The following is a 27,638-nucleotide window of genomic DNA, read 5'->3' as shown; positions in this document are numbered from 1 at the left end:
CAGAAACAGCAGCAGAAGCGCCTGACCTGGGCTACAGAGAAGCAGCACTGGACTGTTGCTCAGTGTTCCAAAGTACTTTTTTCGGATGAAAGCAAATTTTGCATGTCATTCAGAAATCAAGGTGCCAGAGTCTGGAGGAAGACTGGGGAGAAGGAAATGCCAAAATGCCTGAAGTCCAGTGTCAAGTACCCACAGTCAGTGATGGTCTGGGGTGCCATGTCAGCTTCTGGTGTTGGTCCACTGTGTTTTATCAAGGGCAGGGTCAATGCAGCTAGCTATCAGGAGATTTTGGAGCACTTCATGCTTCCATCTGCTGCAAAGCTTAATGGAGATGAAGATTTCATTTTTCAGCATGACCTAGCACCTGCTCACAGTGCCAAAACCACTGGTAAATGGGTTACTGACCATGGTATTACTGTGCTCAATTGGCCTGCCAACTCTCCTGACCTGAACCCCATAGAGAATCTGTGGGATTTTGTGAAGAGAAAGTTGAGAGACGCAAGACCCAACACTCTGGATGAGCTTAAGGCCGCTATCGAAGCATCCTGGGCCTCCATAACACCTCAGCAGTGCCACAGGCTGATTGCCTCCATGCCACGCTGCAGTGAAGCAGTCATTTCTGCAAAAGGATTCCCGACCAAGTATTGAGTGCATAACTGAACATAATTATTTGAAGGTTGACTTTTTTTTTATTAAAAACACTTCTTTTATTGGTCGGATGAAATATGCTAATTTTTTGAGATAGGAATTTTGGGTTTTCATGAGCTGTATGCCAAAATCATCAGTATTAAAACAATAAAAGACCTGAAATATTTCAGTTGGTGTGTAATGAATCTAAAATATATGAAAGTTAAATTTTTATCATTACATTATGGAAAATAATGAACTTTATCACTATATGCTAATTTTATGAGAAGGACCTGTATATATATATATATATATATATATATAAATGTGTGTGTGTAAATTTAAATTAAAAAAAATATATATATGCCATTTTGTAAATAATCTAATATAAATACAGTAAATGTATATATATATATATATATATATATATATATGTATTAATATGTACTATGAGACATCCCATAAATCTTGTGCAATTTGCTATGTAAAAGAATATAAATTTCCAGTATCCATAAATTCACAGAAGCATGTGTGGCGAGAATTGCGGGTGTGTTTGTTTTCTCTGCTTGCAGTGAAGTGTGGTTCCTAATCCTGGTTTGTACGTGCGAAGCATGCATACACATGCATACTAATGTATTAAGAAATTAATAAGAGAGAGTGTCTCCTCTGATCTACTGTCTGACATGCCGACGGCCATCTTGCCACGTTAAACCCACATCGGCTTCTCCCTATCTCTCGGTTCCTGCTTCCCTCGCTCTCAGAAAACAAATTCGCATAAATGTTGTGGCCAATGGGAACGATTGCTGAAATCAATGTCTAATCAGATTTCAGCGGTGGGCCGACAGCTTGTCGCTCCATATTTTGATGTCAGTCAAGGGGAGGGAGGCCGGGACAGGGAGGGGGGAAGCTCGAAGGATGCTGAGTGGAAGTGACGGTGCAGGCCTTTCCTCCACCCTGCTCGCCTGAGTGCTTCTGATTCAATCGCTCGGCTCTCATCGGAGACTAGCCTTTGCTGGATATTTTCCCTACAAAATAACACGTAAATCCCCCAACTAATTCTACCTCTCTTTCTCCATATCACCACAACAGATAGTTAAGGTAAGCCATAGTTCCCAACCGGTAGGTCACGACCTGAAAATCTGGGTTGTGGGCCGCAGAAAAAAATACCAAATTTTTGTGCTTTTATCATGGGTTTTGGAGAATATTTTAAGATTTTTGGTATTAAAGGCAATGGATCAGAACAAATGCTACAGTATTTATTTTGTAAAAGTGTGTACAATTAAGCAGATGCCAACCTGAGGAAATGCCCTCATTCTCAAAAATCACAAACAAAACTATAAAAAGGAAAAAGAAAATGTGAGACTACAAATACAGCTTCACTTGCAAATTTGCAATAAGGATAAACATGGTAAAAACTGGCTTAGTTAAACCTAATAAATTGCAAAATAAACATGGTGAGTAATCGGCTTAATATAATCAAATAAAGTACATTAACAATAAACACAGTGAATCATTGGCTTAATATAATAAACATAATAAATTATAAAAATAAACATGGTAAATTAGTGCCTTAATATAATATACAAAATTATGAAACAATAATAAACATGGTGAATCATTGGCTTAAGGTAATACATTATAATGAATTATAATAATATTAATGAACATGGTGACTCATTGACTTAATTTAAATCAATTAAAATAACTTATAATAATAATAATAATAATAACACGAATATGGTGAATCATTGTCTTTAAGTAAAAAATTATAATTTTGTTATAATTAATTTGTTATCTAATACAATGTTCGTTTGATGGAGTTACACTTCATGTAAAATGTGGATCCTGAAGAAAAACTGTTGAGAACTACTGCGTATTTTACTAATGAGGTGTTTGGTTATCAGAACAATCTGTCTGTGTTTCTATAAAAATCATGGGGAGATGTGTGTGCCTGTGCATGGGGAACTGTTCAGTGGCGGAATTAGGATTTTGCCGATTTAGAGTTCCTGGAACAGGTCAATAAATAGATTGTGCTGGTCTCCTCCAGCCACAATGTCTGGACTAATGCTGAAACGCGACCGTTATAAGGAAGTCTGCTGTACCCTGATGACATGGATCACTCGCATTCAGCCTCACTCACACACACACACACACACACACACACACACACACACACACACACACACACACACACACACACTTGTTGTAATGATAGAGTGACTTGAGCAGTGGACCAGAGTGAGAGAGTGTGAAAGTGTGGCTTTTGAGTCTGCGAGAGGCTGACACTTCATCTGCACAGCTACAGGCCAAAGAGGCCTTCGACACACACACACACACACACACACACACACACACACACACACACACACACACACACACACACACACACACACACACACACACACACACACACACACACACACACAGACACACAGCCGTCTCAGCATTAGCCACAGATACACTGCCACGTTTGGGCCTCACTGCTGTGAAAAATCCGGCATACGTTTTGACTTATGACATTTATCGTTGTGTGCTTTGCTAGAGTTAATTCATGCAAATGGAGCTCTAACAGTCATCAGAAAATACACATATGACAGCTATGCTCTATTAATTACCTCACTGCGAATTATTCCTCCATCTGATTGCATCTGTTTCCCAATAGAAAGTGATTTGTTTAGCTCTTGGAAAGCTCATTTATCTTTTTTGATAATGTACAAGGACCATTTGGACCGATAAATAAGCTGTTTTCTATTATGAATAAATAATACTCTTTAAGACACGTTTTACTGGCTCATTTGATTGTATTACAAAGCCAGAAAAAGTTTAAAAGTTCCTATTTTATCAGCTCAGCAGCCACAGAGGCTTGTCAGTCAGCAGTTTTTTTTTTTTTTATGATTAAGGCTAACACATCTAAGTTTATATATTTATGAACAGATATAACATCTAAACCTGTGTTTAGCTCAAGGAAGATAAATGTCTGTATTTCACACTTCTCTCTCTCTCATCAAATAAATGAGTCTTTACTCTGATGGTTTCAGATTACGCAGTGCATAGTGGGAAAAAAAAAACACATCATATCAAACCTCATCAAGGAAGATAAAATTCATGCCTGCAGAATGCTGCAGGCAATCATACTTTCATATTTCATCACGTTGATAAGGATATTGCAAATTCTTTGAAGCATTGCAAAACAGGCAAGCAGAGGCAAGACGTGCTAGTAAACGCCTTTTCATCTTACCACGTTATAGGTTACTGTAATAGGAACTGTTTACACAGGCAACAAACTGACTTAATATATTTCTGAATCTCATTTTCCTCACACCACTCCCAAATACTTCAGCCGCTTGAGCTTTTACTGAGCAAAGCATTTATTCCCGCTTTAAAAATTGCCATATTTTCCGCTTTATGCATATTATGGGATAGATACTCATGTCATCCTCTGAATCATCACTCTGTTTGTTGTGGAGTTTGGATTTATAGTGGTTTCTTGCTGTCTGATCCTTCTAATTTATGTTATAATAACTATATGTAGTGCACGTTACAAGTTTAACAACAGCATTTCTTAGTAAATGCCAAGCTAAAGATTTTGTTGTTTATGTCTTCCAATCCATAGCACATAATTATGTTTAAAAAACAAACCATAGCAAATTCTTAACAAAAGTATAGCAACATCATGTTATATTTTGAAGATTTATTCAGCAAGGATGCATTAAATTGATCAAAAGTGACAGTTAAGAGTTGTATAAATAGATCGAACCGCGTTTACATTGTTACAAAAACATACGTTTTGCATTTTACAACTTACAACTTATACATTTTTATACTGACTGTGACTGTACTTACATTCAAGCCATGTGGACTATACATCGGATTCCCCCCCAGGGCATCATTGTATCCTGCCGTCTGACTGATAACATGGCGCAGGGTATCCACCTGCAGAGCACACAACAGGAAGTCAAGCTTGTCAACATTCTGTGTTTCAGGAACGCATGCAAACATCAACACAGTGATGTATGGCTAAAACAGACAAAGGCAATGGTGTTTAAACGAAAATTTGACGGCTTTTTTGTTTACTAAATGAATCATTCTAAATGGAATATGCAGATAAATGGGATACACGTGGTTTAATGCAACATTTAGGACAACATATGCGTTTCCCCTCTCTATTGCTGTCTGGCTATGATTACTTTATTTCCAAGCCTGAAACATAATAACAAGGGAATCATTTTGATTTGGAATTTGCTACAAAACACAATTGTATTCGCACATGACAACAGTTCGAGGAGAATACGGTATGTGACAACACAGTAACAGAGCATGAGCAAATATCGAGAATCTGATAAATCTTCAAAACACATTAACTTCTCTATTTCCCTCTCCTTCAAAATGTGTCTTTTAACATGAGAATGAAATGAGCTTATGTGAACATGGAAAAATGGGGATAATCATAATGAACAGGGGACAGAAAAGGATATAGAGGTTTGGAGGAAAGAACAGTACCATACAACCAATACCAACCCAAGAGCTCAAGTCAGAGCCAAATGCATTCACAACATCAACTACAATATGGGGTCTGTTCCAGGATCAATATACTAGCATACTGCTGTAAATAATGAATTTCTATTCAGAAGGACCTCTTATGGGCTGTGTTATGGTAATTTGGTTGGGGGTCTAGACTGGAAATGTAAAGGATCCATCCATGTCCAGACTATTTATTAATCTTCCATGACTATAATTAGACTAATTGTTAAGGGGGTTGATCAAATCTTTATCACTGTCTATATGTTGAGGGGGAGGGGGTTGAGTTTTTAATGTGGATGGTAGGCTAGCTGACAGGTCTGCTCTGGTTCACAGCCCCAGTTCCTGTGCGTAGCGCCTACCTGTGACTGCACATTGGCTCCGACTTGTGCCCCTTGGTAAGAATCCCCATTCAGATTCTGCATGCTCATGAACATGTCCCCCGAGTTTGGGAGGTTAAAAGAACCTGACGAACCTAGAAAGGAAAGATGTAAGGAGCTGAATAACGAGAGGATGAGAAAGAGAAAGAGAGGCTATCACAGACTCACACATACACACAATGTGTACAAGGACATACGCGCACCACACACCACGCTAGGAAGTGATGCTCAGAAAGCAAGCAACAAAGGAAAGCAAAAGAAACAAGGGAGAAATGAAAGGATAGGTATGGTGATGGCGGCTAGGTTGCAATACATCTCTACAAGGGCACTTGGGGGTCACCAAAAATGCTAAAACAAGGGGGGGGGTCACAAAAAGGACAGAGATGGTATATGGAATTGGAAGTCTAAGTTTTCCACGGGGGTTCACACCTACTCCTACTCTAGTGGACTAGTTCATACGGGGGATTATATGCCAATGAAAAGAAGGACAATAAGAAGCTTATGGAAAAGGCCAGTACCAGTGAACATGTTGGTTAATAGAGTGTTTTTGTTCTCTGCAGAGTCCAGCTGAAATTCTTCATCTTTCATCTGGAATCCTGGGTGCAAGAAAAAGGGGACCCCTTAAAAATTGCTTACCCACAACTCCTCAGGGTGATGCTATGTCCATATCACAGTCAAATATTCTGCTTATTATGTCTGAAGAGCATCAGTTTAAGAAACACTGTATCATTCTGCTAATCAAATATTGATTATTATTCCATACTGTACATTTCTTTAAGAGTGTAACATGCTCCGAGCAAGATATTTCTATAAATTCACAACAGGGGCAACACTGTCAGATTTATGGATAAGAAGGGAGTACAGTGGGTGAGGATTATCTCTTCTATTTCCACCAACACCACCACCCTCCCACCCTTCAATACTTAAAACATATTCAGCATGTGGAACCCGCTCACACAGTTTCTGCTTGACTTTACTCGTCTCGTTCAGCATGTATAGTCTCAGAGGCAGGAGAGTGATGCTTATCCCCCAGGCTGGGACCTCTCACTGTCACAGCAGCCAACCAGCGTGCCAGGGGGAGCAGAAGTTCAGAAGGGACCAAGCTGAGATAGGGTACAGCTGGTCGGTTTTTGGGGGCTCGTCCGGGATCGATGCAAGCTTACCAGAGTTAGGTGTGGTGGGTGAGTTGGTCTGACTATTCTGGACGGCGGCAGCTGCTGCGTGCGCGGCAGTCACGGCTGTCTTAGCGGCGTACAGGTTGGCCTCCTCCTGGAACTTGCCAATGTTTTTTTTGTAGCGGATCCTCTTGTTGCCGAACCAGTTGGATACCTGAGGGAAAGATCAAAAAAGCAAAAAAAGAGGGGGAAAAAGAGGAAGGGGTGTCAGACGTCAATGCAGACGAGGCACTGTGCACTGAGCAGAGTGATTGTTTCAAGATGTCATGTTTGGGTCCATCAAGTCCACAGTCCCCAGCCTCCCACAGTAATATCCGCTGGGCATGCAGACTAATTAAGCGATTATCAGACAGGGCTTGTGCGTTATTGCGGATGGAGGCGTGACATGCTCTCTGTTTGTCTCTAGACAAAACCAACACACATGGGGCTGCTCGTCTTGTGGTAAAATTAGGATCAGTATTGTGCTTATGGGATCAGGTGGCTAATGCCAAACTTTCCTTGTAAGGCAAGCTGAGATCTTGCTAAAAATCGTTTGTTCTTGTCCTTGACCCCATTTAATAAATAAAAACATTCTCAATAATTGTTTTAACATCTTTCTCTTGTTTTTACTTTTACTAGCTTTCTTTAAAGGTAACTTGGAAACATTCGTTGCCTTGATTTCAAAGGCAAGGCTTTTATGCATCTTAATAACACTAATGTTCTTTTCTTTTGCATAAAACCACTTTTGTGCTCTTGCCTGAAGACAAATAATAGACATAATAACCACAACTCACATAGTACACCTAAAAGCAGCCACACCGCCTCAACCCAATACATTAATAATTACAATAATGCTAATTCTACTAAAAACAGCAGCCAGAAAACAATATGATCTGGGTCACATGGGGGGTGGTAGATGTGCAAATGCTAGCACTGCATAATTGTGGAATAATAAAGAGATTAAGGGTTGTTTCTTAATAGCCCTATAAATTACGGTGGCCTGTCGCCGTGGCGATCTCTCCTGCCTTATTCCAGCTCTGGCTGGACTGGAGGACCAGAGAGCCTCAGCCCCTTAATGATGCTTTATTTAATTTCCACCTCTCTGCTTCCATTTTAATATCTCCAGCAGCCCGAGCCACACTATGCTACAGCCGCTGAATTTACATGACATCAGATCATTTCTACCCCCACCATGCCTCTGCGCTTCTAAATCTTTAATATCTAGGCAATTAAAATTAATGACCATTCAGCTGAAGCCACCACCGTTGGCAGGCTTTTGCCTTAACATCAATTGTTTGATGGGTTTACCTAGAGGTTAAACTAACAAGCAAGGTTTAATTGGAAGCAATGAAAGCACTAGCCGTCATCCTTTTTACTTAACCTGCTTATGAAGCAGTTTAAGGCCATGGAATAAAGGCATGCAGAGTCTCCTTAAACTTTTCCTTTAGCTCTTCCTAACCCTAACGTTTCATATTTAAAAAAAAAAAACAACAACACATAACTCATTTAAATGGTTGTTCTCTCTTTTGCTGTATTTTTTTTGTCAATAACAAATAAGGATATCCGAGAGGTTAAAATAAGAATTTCTTTAAAAAATCTAGTACAGTAACTCTCAAATGTAATCTTTGTATTCATACTGGTTTCATACATTATTATTATTATTTTTTTTTTTTCACTAGACACATTTTTTTAAATACTAATATTTGCCTCACTTCATATGTGGTCTTCATATTTATGCGAGAACACCCTAGACTGGAAATGTAGTAGACTTCTATGCCTGGAACCCAATACCTGGTTTATTTGCTTTAAACCAATGGAGAGGAAAGCCTGTGTGGGTGTAGTAAATAATTCACCACTACTCCCTCCCCAAGCTTGGGTCAATACACCACTAGTGTCACTGAAATGGGATGGATGATCTTACCCAGGTCTCAATACCTCCCGATTTATACTGCTTCTCTTGCTGAGAGTGGAGCTTAAATGGAGACTCAGACTTCTGGCTTCATCACACACACACACACACACACACACACACACACACACACACACACACACACACACACACACACACACACACACACACACACACACACACACACACACACACACACACACACACACACTTCCTGTCATTGGCGGTTGCAGTGGCCAGGGCTGCTGATATTATCAATAATGAAGCGGTCTGCCTCAGGTTAATGTGTTAACTATTAATGCAGAGCTCTGCTACATTTATAATGAGCTGAAATATTGATAAGTGTCGTTCGTTTGAACCACAGGAAGATCGAAGCGGAAGAACAGCACTTAATTGGGTGATGGGCACCAAACTTTGTGCTCGCTCATTTGCAGGGTGCATGTTATCCCCTCTAGACTCAGTGCCTAAAATCAGTAGTTATGAAAACTCTTTAAAAAAACAAAAAGAAGCATCATGTGACCCAGTATGCCATGGTGCTCATTTAGAAGGCAGAACATCACACATGCACACAGATCGTGCCCAGATAATGAGGTTGATTCTGTGCACTGAGTGAAGTGGTGCCTGATAAAGGCGACTAAATTTCATCAACAATACCATTAACACCACACATCACTTCTAATCAGCATATGTCTCAGATACAAGGAAAAAGGCAAAGCAGGCAGTCTCTGGGATGCTCATGTTCTAGAATGTGTTACAAGAGTGAAAATAATCTTACTACCTTAGATATGTAAATATGTATACTATATATATATACTTTTTTTTTAAACAAACCGCAAAATTTTTTCCTATTTTTTTAATTAAAAATATAATCTTTAACACTAAGATTGAAAAACAAAATCCAGCATATTATAAATTTAATGAAATATATTTCCAAATATATATAAAAAAGGTTAAGTTCCTGAACATATGCAGAACACACTTATTAAATACGATGTGGGGTAAATGTCTATCACAGAAATGTCAAAATATACAATGACAAGACATAACACAATCCAAAGGGACACATAGTTTTAGAAGTTTGACAATCGAGTGAAATAACTCTAGGGAAGAGTGAGGGGGGTGTAAACATATTTATATTACATAAATACTGTCTGATATTTAGTTTGATTACTGAGCACTCCAAATACAGTCCCATTCGACACTTGTTCAGTGTGCAGATTGTTTGTCACTAAGTGCAGAAAAAGGTAGACTTTTGGTGAACAGAGTGCTGAGTATATCTAAACATGTTCTAAGGTATTGTTGAACACACATAAAGGGGTGACAGAATAAAGGAAAAATCAACAATAACGTAAAACAAATGGCACAAAAAAAGTGGAGCAGAAGTCATGACATACCTGTGCCACTGTGATGGTGGTTCCCACCCCCTGAAGGCAAAAAAGAATGGCTTTTACAGGATCTGACTCTGAACAACCCTCCATAAGCCCCTCCCCACAGAGAAAAATAAACATTTATTACATCACAGAGTATGCAAATATGCTCTAAGACCAATAGGTTAACAGTACACATTTTCCTTGACCACCTCTGTGACAATTTGAAAAAAGGAAAAGAGTTTTGTCTGTGGGGAGATGGGTGTGGGTGGGTACTCTTGCCTTCAGGTGGATTCTGAATTTCACTATTAGAGTGGGAAAACACTATACTCTTAATTGCTTTGCAATAATGAATCACACTGTGCGACTAAAAGTTTTGTCCCTCTTTTTTCTCTCTTACACACATACACTCACATACACACACATTTACTCTAAAACACAATGACTGACACAGATCACCACAAACTGTGGCATCCTTCCACAACAGGGTACACGCTGTGTCTTCAGGCCCTGCATGAGACTCAGCTCAGTGGAAGTATCAGACTGATGTGTTAGAGCAAACAGGTATGCATGCTAGACAGTGACGAGAGAAAAGAAGAGGACAATGAGAGACAGTATGCTGAAGAGCCTTTCTGGTGTGATCAATCTTGGCCCTGTCCCAAATGGCACCCATTGCCCTCGCGATCTTCCTCCGAGTCCATACTTTGCCGCATGGGCTGCTGGGTAACATTCAAGGATGCATAGCTGCTGCAAAGTGGGTGCATGGGTAGGTTTGGAAACCTAAAATGACAAACTGGACACCATACGAGCAAAGGTCAAGAGACCTTAGATCCACAATAAGTGCACCATTTGAGACAGGGCCTTTGTTTGCCTCATCTGACCTAACCTTGCCAATTATCTGCTGTTAACCTAGATTATTGTACTACTGGCTGGAAAAAAAAACAGCTTAAAATAGCCTAAGATAGTTTGATGGTCTCAAAGCCTGTCAAGCTAATCTGCTGATTTTAGAGGGGTCTTGGGAACTTTTCAGCTGGTCAGGCTAGTAGACCAACTGGCCAACCATGTAAAGCAGCTGAGCACCACCTTAGCCAGGATGGGAGACCAGCTAGACCAGGGGTCTTCAGCCCTGCTCCTGGAGACCCACTGTCCTTCAGAGTTTAGCTCCAACATTAAGTTGTAGATACACTAGACTTTGAGCAAAATGTCTATAGTCACTGCAGCGGTCATTTGATGTCACACTCTGTAGCATTTAAAAAAACAAAAACACAATTCAACATATTATACATCCAAAATGTAAACAATATGCAGTCTACTCCACTTTACTGCAACTCTTCAATCCTGCAGATTTAAAGTTTGCTTTTAAATGAGCTAAGAGTTCAGTCTTCTATCATATCAGTCTTCTATTGGTCACATGTCTTCACGTGATACGAATTCGCAGAGTAGAATTCACCAAACTTGAATTTTGGAAAGCATTTCCTGTCTCCTGCATTAGTATGTGTATAAACAGAAGTCAATGGAACGAAAAGTGTAGTGTGACCGCCCCTTAAATCAAACATATGAACCATGTAATCAAGGTCTTCAGGATCAATTGAAAATTTGAGGTATATGTGTTGGAGCAGGTTGGAACTAAACTCTATGGGTCTCCAAGAGCAGGGTTTAAGATCCCTGTGCTAGACCAGCCTGAAGACTAGCTTAGCCAGGTTGAAGGACCATCTAAATCAACTAAGACCAGGATAGACCTGTAAAATAGCTTAGACTGTTCTAAAATGTTTTTTGTTTTTTTTAAATCAGGGATGGCATTGGATTTACGTAATTAAACCCTGGGCATGGTGACTTTAAGTCTTCAGGCTTTGATCTGTCATTATTAATTCTTTCCAGACTATCCAACAAAAATGGGGGATGTGCTACATGGATGGGTGGTGTGGTCTCACCTGGGATACTGTTATGCTGCACTTCTTAGCCAGCTCCTCTTTGGCCTCTTCACTGGGGTAAGGGTTACTAAGATGTGAGTAAAAATACTCGTTCAGGATCTCGGTCGCCTGCTTGCTGAAGTTCCGCCGTTTCCGTCTGCCGTTGGACAAGCGGGGGGAAAACAAGTGGAGGAAGGCAATTAGAGAAACTCAAATAAAACCATGTGTGATGGCCAAACTCATATTGAATTGCTGGCAGGAAATGAAGTCAGGAAGGCTATTATCCGAATACATATGTAGACACACAAATGGAGAGTTGTTACGTTATCGGTTGAGCTCTAAGCGAAGCGTGAAATGTTCAGTGTTTAGAGCAGCGAGCTTTCCCTCTCTCTTTCTCCCTCTCTTGTGCTTTCTTTCACTCTGATGGGGGCGTTTAGAGTTGCTCAAGCATTCCCAGTCAGAGCTGTATCTTGGGACATTAGGGAAATCAGGCCATGGCCAGCTGAACACTGTTCCTCAAGTACAGGGGCAGGGCCTGATGGAGTTGCACTTACCGCCACTCACTGCGACCCACCCCGCCACAGTTAAGCGCTGACTTCTTTCTCTCGCCTTGTTTAATGCCTTTCACACGAGTGGCCGGCCAAATGATTGTGCTTCCGCTTCACTTGAGCGTTCTCCTCGAGACCTCATCTGTTCTTTTCTCGTGTTCACTGCATCATTTCTCTCCCCTCTATGCCTCTCCAGATCTCCTCTACCAACTGTTTGTGATTACAGTAATCTAGACCACCTGCCGATGACCTCCTACCCACCAAATGCAAATGACTTCATTTCCACTCTATAAAACTCTTAACTGCTTTCAGGTGCTTAGTATGACTGTGTTTAGTGGATGGCCTCTAGGCTCTACAACCGTTGTCTTGGCAGTACCACACAACCACTAATGGTTGAATAATGTTGAATGTGTTATTGTGCTCGACTGATAACAGGTGCCTGAACACTGTTTGCACAGATTATGGGTCAAATTAACTCAAAATTATGCTGAAAACTATTCCTACCTCAAGAAACAATGGCACCTTGACAATTATGTTAAGTTGTACTTAAAAATGTCTGAATTATTTAAACAAAACATCAAAGTGGCATCTGTAGACAATTTTTTTCAGAGCAAACTTCACCTTTCTAAGCCATTACTGTAAAATAACTGATCCAAAGTTCCTCTTATTGGAATTATGAATCTTCTATCCTCATTTTGAACAACTTTGTGTCCTTGTTTTGAACAAATAGCTATTTTTCTTTAAAATAAATATCACTTGGTTTGATATTTTGTTATATAATGAAATTACATTTATACATTTTTAAGTGTGCTTGAAGCAGCAGTCAAATTAGTGAAATTTTGATTACATTTCACAGGCAAATATGGTCCATTGCTTACAGTGTAGCAATGCATGGAGCACCGCTAACACAGAAGTCTCTTTAAGACTATGGGCAAAATCAGAGTAAGGAACTTTTTTTGCCTGCACATGAAATGTCCAAATGCACAGATTTCCTATTAATATGACTGGATTGACCTCTAAAATTTCCCAAAACACAATAAATGTGACCACACCCTAAATACATTTGGGGCCATCATGGTTAACTTGAAATCATATTCTCTAATCATCACTTTCTTGCATATAGCAGAAGATGGATTCTTTCAGATACAACCGAGAATCATTTGTAATTACATGTCATATAATGTAGACAAATCACACATACAGATACTAACCTGGCATCGAGGAAGCGGGACCTCAAGATCATGACGGCCTCACAGGTGCTCTGTTTAAGCTGCATTTGGATGGAGCTGAATTTGCGATGGATGATGCTGACCATGCGCTCGATCTCTTTGGGCGAGATGGGTCGTGTGCGAGACTGCTCCCTCAACAGGTTCATGACGTGGGTGGTGAACTCATTACATGCCTGTGGAGAAAGACATTTTTGATCTGAGGACACAGAGGGAGTAGGTGTAAAATGCATCACGCAAAACTAAATTACTCTGAAGTCTTTAGGACACGCTACTGAGACTAAATGTAATAAATCATTTCTGAATATACAATTCTGTCATTATGTTCTCACCTAACATCCCAAAAAACATCCTAGAGATTGACACTCTTTTTAAAATCATTATATACTCTCAGCACAGTGACAGAAATGCTCTTTGACGTTATTCGGCAAAAGAAGCACATCAGTTCAACTGCATTCGTTTGAAGCTCTCTGGAGCAGCAATCAGCAATTTTTGAAGCAAGTTCAAAGCTGCTGCTCTTGAAAGCACGGAAAAAATACTATCCATACTGTTTGTAGTGGTGCTGAGGACTTGAACGGCTTAATAGGTGAAGTCATCTATGAATGCAAATGCCGATTTGCAATTTGGCACTTGCCCAGCCCCATAGAATTTAAACAGCTTTTTGTTAAAGCAGTGGTTCATACATGATTAATTAGAATAACTAATTTAGGTAGTGCACACTTTAGCTCATTACTCGGAGTAAAATTTGTTAAGTATTTACATTTAGATTATTAAAATGGGGAACACCCTTAAGAAAGATTCATTTACTTTGGGTGAAAGGGTTGAGCAACCTTATTCACATGCTCCCTTTTTAAACGCTTGCAAGTTAATCGGACTAATTGAGCCCATTGCCCGACTAAGCCATCAGCTAAACAACTTCCATCATATTAAGAGGATTGTTATTTACAAATAAAAGTGTTCTCTCAACCATTCTTAATTGTTTTCTGTGAAACGTACAACAGTAGTAGGGTCAATGACAAAAAAGAGTGTCCACCATGAAGAAAAGGAAAAACTAGTAAAATCTAAAACACAAGTTCTTACAAAGATATGTTGGTTTTACTGTATATGGTTTGAAACAAAAGTTTGAATTTAATAAATGAAAATGTCATGGCCTGTAACTATCAAGTAAAAAGCAATAAGATACCTGGATATTCATACATAAATACATGGGTGTACAAAAAGGGTTGTCATGAAACCAAAATTCCAGTAGTCAGTACCAATATAATTAAAATTTTACGGTTCTTTGTACCAATTTCAGTACCACAGCAAAATATGTTGGAACTATTTAACTATTTTATTTAACTATTTGAAAAAAATATTAAATTAAATTAATTTATTATTTATGATGGAAATCATTATAAGTAAATAATGCATAAATATTTTAAGGCAACATGCTGTTAGGGTTATCTTTCTGTCAATTTCTTCAAGTTAAACCAAACTTTTATTTTGACGGGATGCTGTGTAGACCTTTGAGTTTCTGTGGGTGTATGATATGAAGATAGTTTTTTTCTCATATGAAACAGTAAAATGCTCATGAAGTGAATCAGACCCAGAGCAGCTCTGGAGATGAAGTTAGTTCATGCATTCATGTCCTCATATAGTGAGGTGAAAGAGGCTGATAACACAGCGAACGCCACACGTGCTTCAGTGCGTGTCTGTGTGTGTGGTAATTAAAACCGCACGTCTGCACCATTCACACAGAGATGCGCAGAACATCCAGGATTCATATTTAAATAGTCTTTTTGTGGTCAGTTAGTCTGAAACACTGCGCTTACTACGCTTAGATAAACACGGGAACGACTGAAAGCACGCGCCTGTCAGAGGGGAACCGAATATTTCCGGTACTCTATACTACCCGTAGCTGCTTCACTGTAAAGTGGCTTTGAAACAATCTGTATTGTAAAAAGCACTATATAAATTAAGGTGACTTGACTTGACTACCGGTAGTACAGAAATGCTGGTATCGTCATATTTTCAAAATTTCAGTACCGACTTGGTACTTGGTTACTTTTGGCAACCCTATGTGAATCATTTAAAAAAAAGGATAGATCTGGGCAAAATGAGCATCATGTCATTGACCCAGGGACAACAGAATATTTATACAGCTATTACTTAAATTTTTCTAGATTTCTCTTCAAAACATCCAGCATGTTAACTATATCGTATATCAAAAAAAAAAAAAAAAGATTGAAAGGCCATCGTTCAACTTGCCCTTGATTATGAGGAAAATAACTAAAGCGCTGAATCAAAAATTAATGTCAGCTCCATTAAAGAATCAATACATGACCTCAATGAAGCAGCCAGTCCTGCATAGCGACACTCTCAAATGCACTATGCAATCAGAGGCTGCTCTCCACACTGTAACTAAAAGCATCTGCTCAATATTTATAAGAGGATGTCTAGACTACCGCTGTTCAGGGGTCAGGTAAGTTGAAGATGTCCTAATGCCTGAATACCACCATAAATCACATCTGCTCTCAGTCGTAATCATGATAGACAGGACTGTAAAATGCAAAATGCTTGCTCAGGTTTAGACCTCTGACACCTTCAGTTCAGATGAAGGCCTTAGGTCTCCATTTAAACCTGTCATTAAGCTTCAGTGGAAAACATCTATTCAGACAGAACAGCAAGCTGGGATTATTCACACTCATAGGATCAATGCAAATGTGTGAAGGCAGATAAAAAGTCCTTTTGTATTATTCTTAGCTCTGTACCATACAATCAGATTGGGCTTCGTAACAACTAGATAGCTGTTTTCAGTGCTTACAAGGCTGACAAGGTTTTAGGCTTTAGTTATATGTACATGAACTATTATATGAAAATGAATTTTTTTTTTTGAGAAACTTATAGAGAAGTCATACAGGACCTTCAGAAAGAAAATATACATTGCAAGCTATTAATGCCTTATTGATCTATAGTGTGTACTGACATTCACCTGTTCATATTTCTCCAGCTCGGTGTGATAGATCTGTCTGATCTGGGAGAGTTTGGCCCTGTAGTCAGAGTGCTCAATGGAGTTGTCAGTGGGACTGCCGGCCGCTGCCGCCGCCGCTGCCGCCGCCGCCGATCCTCCGCCCTTCTCCGGTCCTGACACACCCTCCGCCAGAAGCATGTTGTCAAGACGCATCAGCTGTGGATCGGGTGGGTCCTCTTCCTGAGCCCCGCGGATACTTAGACCTGATAAACAAAAACAAGAGACTGGTCAGTGACATGACGAGGTAGAAGTGAGACCACAATGGCTTTTTTACATATATATATATATATATATATATATATATATATATATATTCTTAAATCAATTTATCATAAAGAGGTGTAACTTTCTTTTTTCTGTGGAAAACAAAATACTAGATTTTAACGAATGTTTTTGTTCATCGATTTAAAGTCAGTCGGGCCCAAAACACCATTGGACCCTATTGACACGTTTAAAAGCCATAGAGGTTTGGAACAACAAATAATGAGTTTTTGCATTTTTGGCTTAAATCCCCTTAAGCACATGATCACTATAACCCTTGAAAAAACTATTTTTGTAAAGGAATGCAATGGATACTACACTGTCACATGACGCGACAACCGTCCAGCAACACGTTCTTGGTGCTCTTGAAAAAGCAGAGATAATGTAAAGACATATTTGCCTCGCTTGTGCCTGTCTGCTGCCCTCATGAGCTCAATGATGAAAGAGTGAATTAATTATTGCCGAATGATTGAATTCCATACAGGCGTTAATCACTGACGTACTATCACACGGGTTGTGAGCTCTGCAATCAAGCCTCTGTCTGGCAGCAAATACCACTATCTGTCACAACAGGCGAAAATAACTCCAGACTGTATTAGAGAAAAAATACGTCGTCCATTCCGACCCATCACTATGCTTGAGTTAAAGTGAGACGGATCAGGGTGCTGGGGGTATGGAGAGAGTGCTGAAAAGGCCCGTAGGTACGAATTTGTTTTTCCTCTGTTTTGCAGTGCTGCCTTCTCGAATTTTCACAGCACACTGCACACACGGTGTGTGTACTCACAGCCATACATGACAGGGACACTCACCGACTGACACACACTCAACAGCATGATGGCACCTCTCCATGCTGAGGCGATGCTAAACAGAAAGGCATGCATGTACACGTGTCTCAGCGCGCTCGCCTGCTTGTCCGAAATCACGAGTACGGCGTAATAATGAGCAGAAAGTGTTCTCACAAGTGCCGTTATATTTTGTTGTTAACAAACTGTTTTATTATACAACCTCGGTTCTGCTCTCCGCAGAGGCAAGGCTGCTTGAAATGTATGTAAATTTGCATAGCAATCGATATGAGGGTGAAAGATAGCTCATTGTGTTTGCCTGATATTCATAATGAACCTCAGAGCAGTAAAAAGCCATTAAGATTGATTACAAACTTCCTCATCATGCTTGCCTCTCTCTGTGTGTTTGCATAATGAATTCCATTCATATGGGAGAATAATGAAGCAGAAAAAGTTCTTTTAGTGAAAGATTTTAATCAAAAGATTTAATCTTAACAGGTATTTGTAATGGTGCCTTTAAGAAGAAGAATATGAAGAAAGCTGCGGCCTTCAGTCTTTGTTATTTGGACACATCCCGAATTCTACTTTCATAGTAGTAGTGATGTTAACCAGAAGGAGCAACATTCTTTGTATCTAGAGCCGGCCAGATCACAGTTCTCTGACATTTTATTTGACCTTTTAAATAATATATAACTTTGGGAATGCAAAAAGTCCATCGATACACACTTCAGAGTAAAAAATATTTCAGTGGATCCTAATTAGCTTTCATTAAACACATAAGAATGTGCACCTGTACTGGCACGCCATGCATTATGCAGTTTAAAAAGTCAGACTTAAAAAAAAAAAAGTAATACAACAACATTAACCATTAAACCTGAATAGAAATGAACATACTATTAGCATACAATAAGTCAGGGGGTGAAGAATCACCATGAATGTAGGACTAAGACGAGAATGTGTATGCTGTGTTTGGTCTGGATATTTTGGACGGTTTAACTAGTGGGTGATTTGGGGGTTTTGAGAGTTTCTGAGAGCTTCATTACAGGCTTCATTAAGATACTGTGAGATGCTGAATCCTAAATGAGGAGATTACGGAGTTTATTATTGCACTGTGGAAGCCTGGCAACCAGCTAAGCCTCTCTGTCTCTCTCTCTCTCTCTCTCTCTCTCTCTCTCACAAACACACACACACACAAACGCACACACACACACACATACACACACACACACACACGCACACGCACACGCACACGCACACGCACACGCACACGCACACGCACACGCACACGCACACGCACACACACACACACACACACACACACACACACACACACACGTATTCTTGATGGCCAAACCGTTTAAAGATATTCAGATATTTATTTTAATTTGGGTAGTTTACAAATAAAAGAACAGTATAGTGAGGGGGGGAAAACTACCCAGTTCATTTACTGTATGTGGTTCAGACTCAAAAAAAGTTTGAATACATATATACACACTAACATAATTGACTAAAGGTCCATACATTTGCAACGCTACAGTCGCTTCCAATTCCTGTGCACATTACAACATAAACAAATATTAACACATTCGTTTTATGGTTTTGTAAACAGACTTCAAGACTCGCTCCCATAAAGCACAAACGCACACACAAAAAAAGCTACTATCCATCAACAGCGAGCAAACCAACAGTACAAACAAACCCCTACCGAACACGGACACTCTAGCTAACCCACTTTGTAAATAAACAAAGACAAGATGCTGTCATTTTGAAGAGACCATTTACTCAGCTAACACAAGAAATCTAAAGAGCGGCATCTTCAGCCCAGGCTGCGGATGGAGGAGCTGCGTGGCCCATGCGGTATTGATCAGGTGTTAGTGCATGTATGTGCTGTTGATATTAGGCCATGGGGTGTAATGGTGTGAGAGGCAGAGGATGAATGAGGTCATTTGTGTGAGACGCTCAGCTGGCCGTGCTGGACAATGCAGTGTCAGCGTGTAGAGCCAAGGCCACACCAGGGACAATATGACCCTGCTCCACTGACTCCAAGAGCAGACACACACACACACACACACACACACACACACACACACACACACACACACACACACACACACACACACACACACACACACACACACACACACACACACACACACACACACACACACAACCAATCAGAATCACTATATTACATCTACATCACAACACTCTACATCACTATCTTTTTGTTTGTTTGTTAGTTTTAGTAATTTCATTGTGTTTTTGTCATTTTTATTAGGCTTTATTATATATATATTATATATATAATATATATATATATCTTTATTGATTGATTTTATTTACATTTTTATTTTAGTTTTTTTTAGTACATCAAGTTGATCCTATATTAATATTTTGAATTATTTCTTATATATATATATATATATTTTTTTTTTTTTATTTCATTTTAGTTAAAGTTTTAGTAATTTTGTACGTTTGTCATTTTTATTCGTTTTTTTTTTAAATACATCTATACAGTTTTTATTGATTTGTGTTGATATTTTAGTACATCAAGTTAATAGTAGTAAGTTTCTGGTCAAATTTGAATTAGTTTGTTTTTTATATTTTCATTTTGATTTTAGTTAAACTTTTAGTAATTTTGCAGAGTGTTTTCTGTCCATGGTTTTTCTTTTTTTTTCTTTCAATTGTTTGTTATTTTAGTACATCAAGAAAACGAGAAATGTTGCTTTGGCAACTAGCTGAAATAAAAAAAAAGTTTAAGATTTTTAAAATGTTATTATCAGTTACTATAATACAAGCCTGATTTGATGTGTACGTTTTCATCTGGATAAGCCGAAATGTTCCTCGTCGGATGTTAGAATGACAGCAGATGTTGTCTGCGGTTTCAGATGTTTATCAGACGTTTGTACACAAATATGGCTTCTTTTTTTTTTAAGAAGCATGATTCTTTCCAGATGATGCGATGATTTGCGGTCTCACTATAGTATATGAAAGTATGGATATGTTTGGGTTTGCATTTGATTTGTGTTACGTTAGAGGAGGTAAAGGCTTAGTTTTTTGAAGTTGGTTTATTTTCACGATTCTGTCAGGTATATTAAATATACCACAAACTGACACATTTCCACACCAGCCTCAGTTGTCACTACCATTCCGCTCAGTCGCTCCTGAAGGACCAGAACAGGAAACGCAGCTGAGGGAATTTACAGAGCTTTTCACTTAAACAGACATAAATCAGCACTTTCATTCAAACCAAATAATCTGAGGCCATAAAGAGCTGCTTGTCTCGCACTGTATATTACCGCCAAGTTCCTGCGAGCAATAACACGGCCGTTCGCAGGCAAAGCAAAACAGAGAGGGACGTGAGGATGTGACATGTAATGCAGTTAGAAGGTCCTGTCGCCCACACTGGCCCTGACACTTTTATCATACGTGTCTATTTCTATTTGGGAAATGGCGGGGATAAAAATGATTACTCGGCTGTGTGGAGAGCGCGCCGGGCCCCTCCAGGCTGCAGACCGGGTGCATTGGTGCCACGACAGCCCAGGAGAGCCATCCATAATGGGCACATTTGTAGACAAGGACCCCCTCCTCGTCTCCCCCTCCTTTCTTCCATCTCCACCTGCTGCAAGAGCTTCAAGCAAACAGCGTTGTGGTTTATGGGGCCACTTTCTTTTAACAACAGAAATAAGAGTCAAGTCATTTCCTGTTGTATCATTACTCCGTTCACTCCCACATGTCTTTTTGGGTGCTCCAGTTCTCTCTTTCAGCTAATGTACATTTTCCCATCTTGTGTAAGGGTAATATTTTGACCAAATCTGTTCAAGTTAATTCACATGTAATTTCATTTTCAAATTTATTCAATGTATTCATTATTAAAAAAAAATATATATATATAAACAATGCCTTTATGACAAGCATGTTTTAAATTTTAACAATGAAATTAATTTAGATTTTTTTTCATCATAATGGAAAAAAATTATTAAAAATGAAGTCCTTAAAAGGAAACCAGTTAATTCGAAAATGATTGCAAGATCCTTATGAAAAAGTCTAAAAGTTTTCAAAACCAAACGAAACCAACATGAATAAAAAGAGTAGCCTACATTCAAAGAACGTGTTTTAAACTGTAATTTTATCAGAACTGTTTCTTTTCTTTATACACTCATAAGTAACTTCACCATATCTCCCTTCCTTTCCATTTGAAAAATTCTACCTCATTTCACTTCTCTTAATCTTTATTCTTATCCATTTTATTATACCGACACTATTAATATAACTTCCGGCTCACAGAGGATCCAGACAAATAAGAAACAACCAAATCTCCTTAGTTGCAACAACACTTTTATCACTTCAAACTAAACCCCAATATGTCTGAAATGAATTAGTGCTATCACATCCACACAGCGGGTTATTTTATCCCGAGGCCTGTGGTTTCCTTTAAGCTACGCAGCTAATAACACTTTTAGGATGAGCAATGTAAACATCGCGCCATGATACTGGTAAAATAGGCTTTGTGGCGATTAGATCTCTCATTGGCAGTAAAGCTGCAAATAAGCAGCGAAGAATTTTCCACTGCTTCAGTCACAGATATCCGCACTGGATTTACCTAATACCTCACTCTCTCGGCATAAGCTTGACGGCTTGTGTAAACACCATGCACCTTTATCCAAACCTTTTACCTTCGAACTGACGCAACAATCCGTGGTAGTAGTACGAAACATTTGTTTTCTGCCTTTTAAACTTTTTTCCGTCTGATGCAAGTTCCTTAGGACTTAAACCTTGAGCCAAGGCGACAGAAAAAGCAGCTGGGTCTGATGCAACGTTGCGGGTATCATAGTAAATGGACAATAGGGGGTTGGGAGCTCGTTTGAAGAATGGAGGCCAAGCTTCACCTTCACAAGTTCCCTAAAAATACACAGTACGGCGCAGAACCAGCCTCAATTAAACGCATGCTTTAGGCCTGTCACTCGATTTCATCAGCTCAAAACGAACAACACGATGAAGGGGGAACTGTTGCCAGCATGTTACGAATCTTTTAAAAATGACTTTATACACTTAGGCCTGCACGTCCAACACGGACAATGCAGTGTGAAATGGGCCTTTTACTTTTAGTATAATCACCAGATAAACACAATGTTTCTGTGATAGACAAGGATTAGGCAACTGTGTGCCGTCACAACAATTATGGTGAATTTACACCTGCTCTCCTGTCTCTCTTCCTCAATCTGTCCCTTAGGCACTGGGCATGCCCTTACGACTGACCTCTGACCTATACCTTGTTTACTCCCATCACTTAAGAGTGGCCATGAGAGCCATAAAGACTCATCCCCGCTGAGTTAATGTGCAGTGTTGGAGCGTGCCAAGCTCTTAACACACACACAAGCACCACTGAGTTGTTTTTTCCCCCTTTGGTACGGTCAGTGACTTGGTGAGGATGTGTGCCTGTTTACACTTACACAAACCTCAGACTAGTGATTCCCAACCAGGGATTTCAACTTTGCTTTGCTAAACAAATATTCATATAAAGTAATATATATATATATATATATATATATATATATATATATATATATATATATATATATATTAGTGCTGTCAAACGATTAAAATATTTAATCGCGATTAATCGCATTAATGTCATAGTTAACTCGCGATTAATCGCACATTTTTATCTATTCTAAATGTCTCTTGATTTCTTTTTGTTCATTATTTTTTCTCATTTTAATGCTCTTATCAACATGAAAAAAGTGGATTGCTTGCTTTGTGCACATTTTTTTTTATTGAAAACAACATAGGCAATACTGTGTTCAATTTCACACTAACATTCTCACTTGGAGCAAATAATTTCTTTGTAACACAATGTAACACTGTCCATCAATAAAAGGGTGAAAGAAATACTGACGAGGTACTGATATTGACGAGGGGGCGGAGAATTCGCATCAGCTGTGTGTGTGTGCTTGGCCATCATCAAGTGGTACTTCAGACTGGACGTGCTGCGATGATGATAGCTCAGTTCATAACGACAAAACACACAGATCACTTTGGTCTAGTCAATGGAACCATTTGCCAACTTTTTAAAAGTAAACTTTCCATTCAGAATCTTATTGGCATCCATTTCGGCGTCTCGCGCTCGTCATCCACTCAAAACGTAACTTTAACCAATTTGGCCGGCTCGCAAGCCCAAACAAGTGTGTGTGCGCGTGCCTGTTGTTTTGTTTCCGGTCTAGCTAGATCCACTTGCGCTTTCGTCAACGAAGCAACAAAACGTTCTCGCACGGCGCAAGCCCTTGAAATGAATGGGTTTCATAGCGCAGCGCCGCGCATGCCGCGTCCTGTTGCAAAAGCATGTGAAAAAAAAACTACAAAGTTTGCTAGACCAAAAAGACCGTTAATCTCGCGATAAAAAAATTAATCGAATTAAAATGCTTTTGCGTTAACGCCGTTAATAACGTGTTTAACTGACAGCCCTAATATATATATATATATATATATATATATATATATATATATATATATATATTACTATTTAACATTTCAAAACAATTTACTTCAATCTTATTAAAATTCGTGTATTTTGTCAATATATATATAATTATAAAATTCTATTGTGATTCTATTTCTAGTTTCTCAAACTGAAGTAACTGTTTTCTGCAGTCTGTTATTTTCACTGTCACAATCAATTGTTGTAAATGAATGAAAATAATAATCATATCCAATATACACTACCATTTAAAAGTTTGGGGTCAGTAAGATGTGTTAATATTTCTGAAAGCCATCTCTTATGCTCACCAAGGCTGCGTTTATTTGAATAAAAATACAGTAAAATGGTGTTAAAGAAACGCTTCCTTTAAAACAGTAGTGCTGCTTAATTTGTTCTTTTGTGGAAAGCATGCCATCATTAAAAATCAGATTCTTTGAAACGATTAAACTTAAATAGAAAAATATTGTAACATTGTAAATGCCCTTAATGTCACTTTTGATAAATGTCATGCATCCATGCTGAATAAAAGTATTCATTTCTTTAAATAAAAAAGCAAGCTGGCCCCAAACTTCTGAACAATAGAGTAACGCAAGTTTAAAAGAACATATTTCTGGTTCATGTTGATGAAAAAGTTCTTGAAGCTTTGCCGGTACAGAAGGTTAGGATACACTACATACAACTAAATTCTTTGTTTTCAGTTTATCCATTTAACGGGAGGCTTGAAATCCGACTGTGATGTGCTGACAGCAGAAATACTTCCCTGTGTTTGTTCATATCAGAAAGAGCATCTGGTTTTGTGAAGCAACATGAGGAGACAGAAAAAAAAAAATGTTACGATTCAGTTATCCCTGCATGCAAGCGCCGTCCAACAGTGATTTCTTCTCGAGTGCTCTCTTTCACGCATCCACGGTCTGTGGGTTCAGTTCAATACACCTCCGACTGACCCCATAACCCCTCATCCCTTCTCTTTCTGTTCAATGAGTTGCTCTGCAGCAAACCGCTGCCTATCGACACCATGGCACGTCTAATTGCATCGACCGGTGCAGGTCTCCCAAAGCTAACTAATCGAAAGGGAATTTATTTCCTGTCAATATCTAGAAAGGTCATCTCTCTCTGAACAGCTCAGTGCTCAGTCGTTCCTGACCATGAAAAGTGCATATGCGGGGGCAGTATTGCCGACTTAATGTCCCCGGAAGGAAAATGGCTTAATAAACACAATGTTAAATAAAATGTAAAAGGTTTGAGTGATGGTTAAGGAATAGAAAACATCATTAGCTCAGTCTAAAAACAAACTGGAAAGTGTTTACTGTGTGTATCCTCAAGCTGGTGATCGCAGGTTGGATGAGGATAATGCTAAACTGAGATTACAAGAGCCTTTGGAATCGAATCAGCTTTGCAAATACGATGCGCATTGGACATCGACATACACACTAACACACAAATTCATCTTAAACAACACAATCTACCTCTCTGTCACGTCTGTTGAAGAAACTTTAAGATCAAAGTGGGTAAAAATCTTTTGTAAAACAACCACAAAATCAGCCACATTAATGCATCTTCAAGTGTCTTTCTCTGCGTGTCCATATATGAGTCTTGGCCTACATCCACATGGCAAAGAAAACACTAAGGGAAAGCGCCTCCGGGCTCTCTCTCTCGCTCTCACATGTAGGGTAATTAACATGCCATTAACACATTAATACACATTAGCTATTCCCAATGTTAATGACAGACTAATTACCATACCTGAGACTGCACTGGGGAGGCCAGCGCACTGCGCCCTCCCACCAAATCGAATCAGCCAGCTCAAATCAGAGCCCCAGTCACACACTAGAGGCTCTCTATTTCCCCACAGTCAGGGGCTGGTGTACCGCGAGACCACGCTCACTGCCTGCCCAGACTCGACTTTGACAGACTTAACATGCTGGACATTTTCTAAATGTAATGTTACAACAGAGATCGTGAAGCGAGTTTTATGTAGAAAGGCTATTGGGATAAAGTCTGGAATGCTTATAGAGCGCAACAGTTGGATTATGGACATACACATCCTATTTATTTTCTCTATAGAGACACGCATCAGTGCAATTTCAAGGTGAAGGCATAAAGTGAAATTTCACTCAGTGCGTTTTCTAAATGCATATAATTGATCTTAAATTGAATGATTGATCTGTGCATGGGTGTTATTTTTTATATTCAAAAATAAAAAAATGGTAACACTTTAGTTTAGGCTATTAACTAGTTACATATTATCATGCATAATACTAGGATATTTGCTGTTTATTAGGACTTATAAAGCAGATATCAATGCATTATTCTGCAGGACCATATTCTACATCCCTTAATCCTATCCAATACCTAAACTACCAAACTAACTATTAATATGCAGTAATTCGGAGTTTATTGAGACAAAAGTCATAGTTAATTGTGAGAATTGGACCTTAATCTGAAGTGTGACCAAAAAATCTTGTATTTTTAAATCTTCCAGTGAACTGACAGACTTCTCTCTGGTGACATATGCAGGACTTCTCCAATCATTTACCCGCGCCTAAACTCCGCCCTTGCAATAGAATCAAGTCCCCCCCCACCCTACTTTTTTCTTTTTCTTTCTGATAATCCGTTACACCCAGCTGTCACAATATGGAGGGGGAAAAAAGTTCTGTAACTACTTCTGTTTCATTGTACTTTCAAATTCAAAAAAAAAAAAAAAATTCTAGGACATTTCCAGGAACATTCTACATTACCCACAATTCTGAAGTGATAACCACTTCCACAAAGCATTCTGGATAGACCAATCACATTTGGTGGTGTCATCTAGCTAACTAGCTTAGTACTGCGTTTAATGAACATCTTATTGTTTGGTTGCTGAGGAAGGTGGAATGTTAAAATGCACTACAAGGTTGGTAAATGATTGGGAGACATCGTGGCAGTGAGTGCAGGAGGAAAGAGAAATGATGGAGCAGTACAACTTCGACTGGGAGGAAGATGATGTTGATGATACGCGGTATCTCTTCCCTCCGCACGGAATGATAAGCTAATCAGGACTGTTGACAGCGATGCGTGACAATACACACACAAACCTCAGAGCTGAGATGGGGCATTCAAGTTTAAACATCTACATTTTAAAAGAGAAAGAAAGAGGGAGGCGGGGGGAGAGAGAGAGACGTGACCAAAAGTGGCAGCAGTCAAGAGTAGAGGATTTCCTGTCAGTTCAGGTAGCCTGGATGTCCCTAGATGATGATGTGTTTCCTCTCCCCAGGAAAGAGGTTTGTGACAGGGTGAGGGAGAGGAGGAGGGGAGAGAAGACAGAGGTGGGAAAAGATAACCCAAACAAACATCTTGTAGACATTTTGCCAAGCACACCAAAATTAATCACTGTCCCATTGAGGAGCTGACATTTGTCTGTAGTGACACGCAGCGTGAGAGTCCAGAGGGAGAGGACGGAGAAAGCGCGACAGAGACGGAGAGAAA

At 39.3% G+C, this 27,638-nt stretch overlaps 1 protein-coding gene across 16 annotated transcripts in view; it reads right to left on the bottom strand.

Annotated features, from left to right (window-relative positions):
• The window catches only part of pbx3b (pre-B-cell leukemia homeobox 3b), a 96,876-nt gene that overhangs the window by 2,857 nt on the left and 66,381 nt on the right, over positions 1 to 27,638 (bottom strand). For 8 of the 16 annotated variants that reach the window (XM_077222847.1, XM_077222848.1, XM_077222850.1 and 5 more), the window contains 8 exons: positions 16,614 to 16,855; positions 13,625 to 13,815; positions 11,887 to 12,022; positions 9,983 to 10,012; positions 6,689 to 6,854; positions 6,044 to 6,121; positions 5,508 to 5,620; positions 4,471 to 4,560 (listed from right to left, as the gene is read on the bottom strand). In XM_077222847.1, the coding sequence (XP_077078962.1) occupies positions 4,471 to 4,560; positions 5,508 to 5,620; positions 6,044 to 6,121; positions 6,689 to 6,854; positions 9,983 to 10,012; positions 11,887 to 12,022; positions 13,625 to 13,815; positions 16,614 to 16,855 (1,046 nt within the window). The remainder of the gene's footprint in view (positions 1 to 4,470; positions 4,561 to 5,507; positions 5,621 to 6,043; positions 6,122 to 6,688; positions 6,855 to 9,982; positions 10,013 to 11,886; positions 12,023 to 13,624; positions 13,816 to 16,613; positions 16,856 to 27,638) is intronic. The other 8 variants (XM_077222851.1, XM_077222852.1, XM_077222861.1 and 5 more) reach the window with 5 other exon arrangements.

The sequence above is a fragment of the Siphateles boraxobius genome, unplaced genomic scaffold, assembly GCF_051911475.1.
Source record: "Siphateles boraxobius isolate OS27281-9 unplaced genomic scaffold, OSU_SipBor_1 9, whole genome shotgun sequence".
NCBI classification, from domain to species: Eukaryota; Metazoa; Chordata; class Actinopteri; order Cypriniformes; family Leuciscidae; genus Siphateles; species Siphateles boraxobius.
This window is presented reverse-complemented; position numbering and strand designations above follow the sequence as displayed.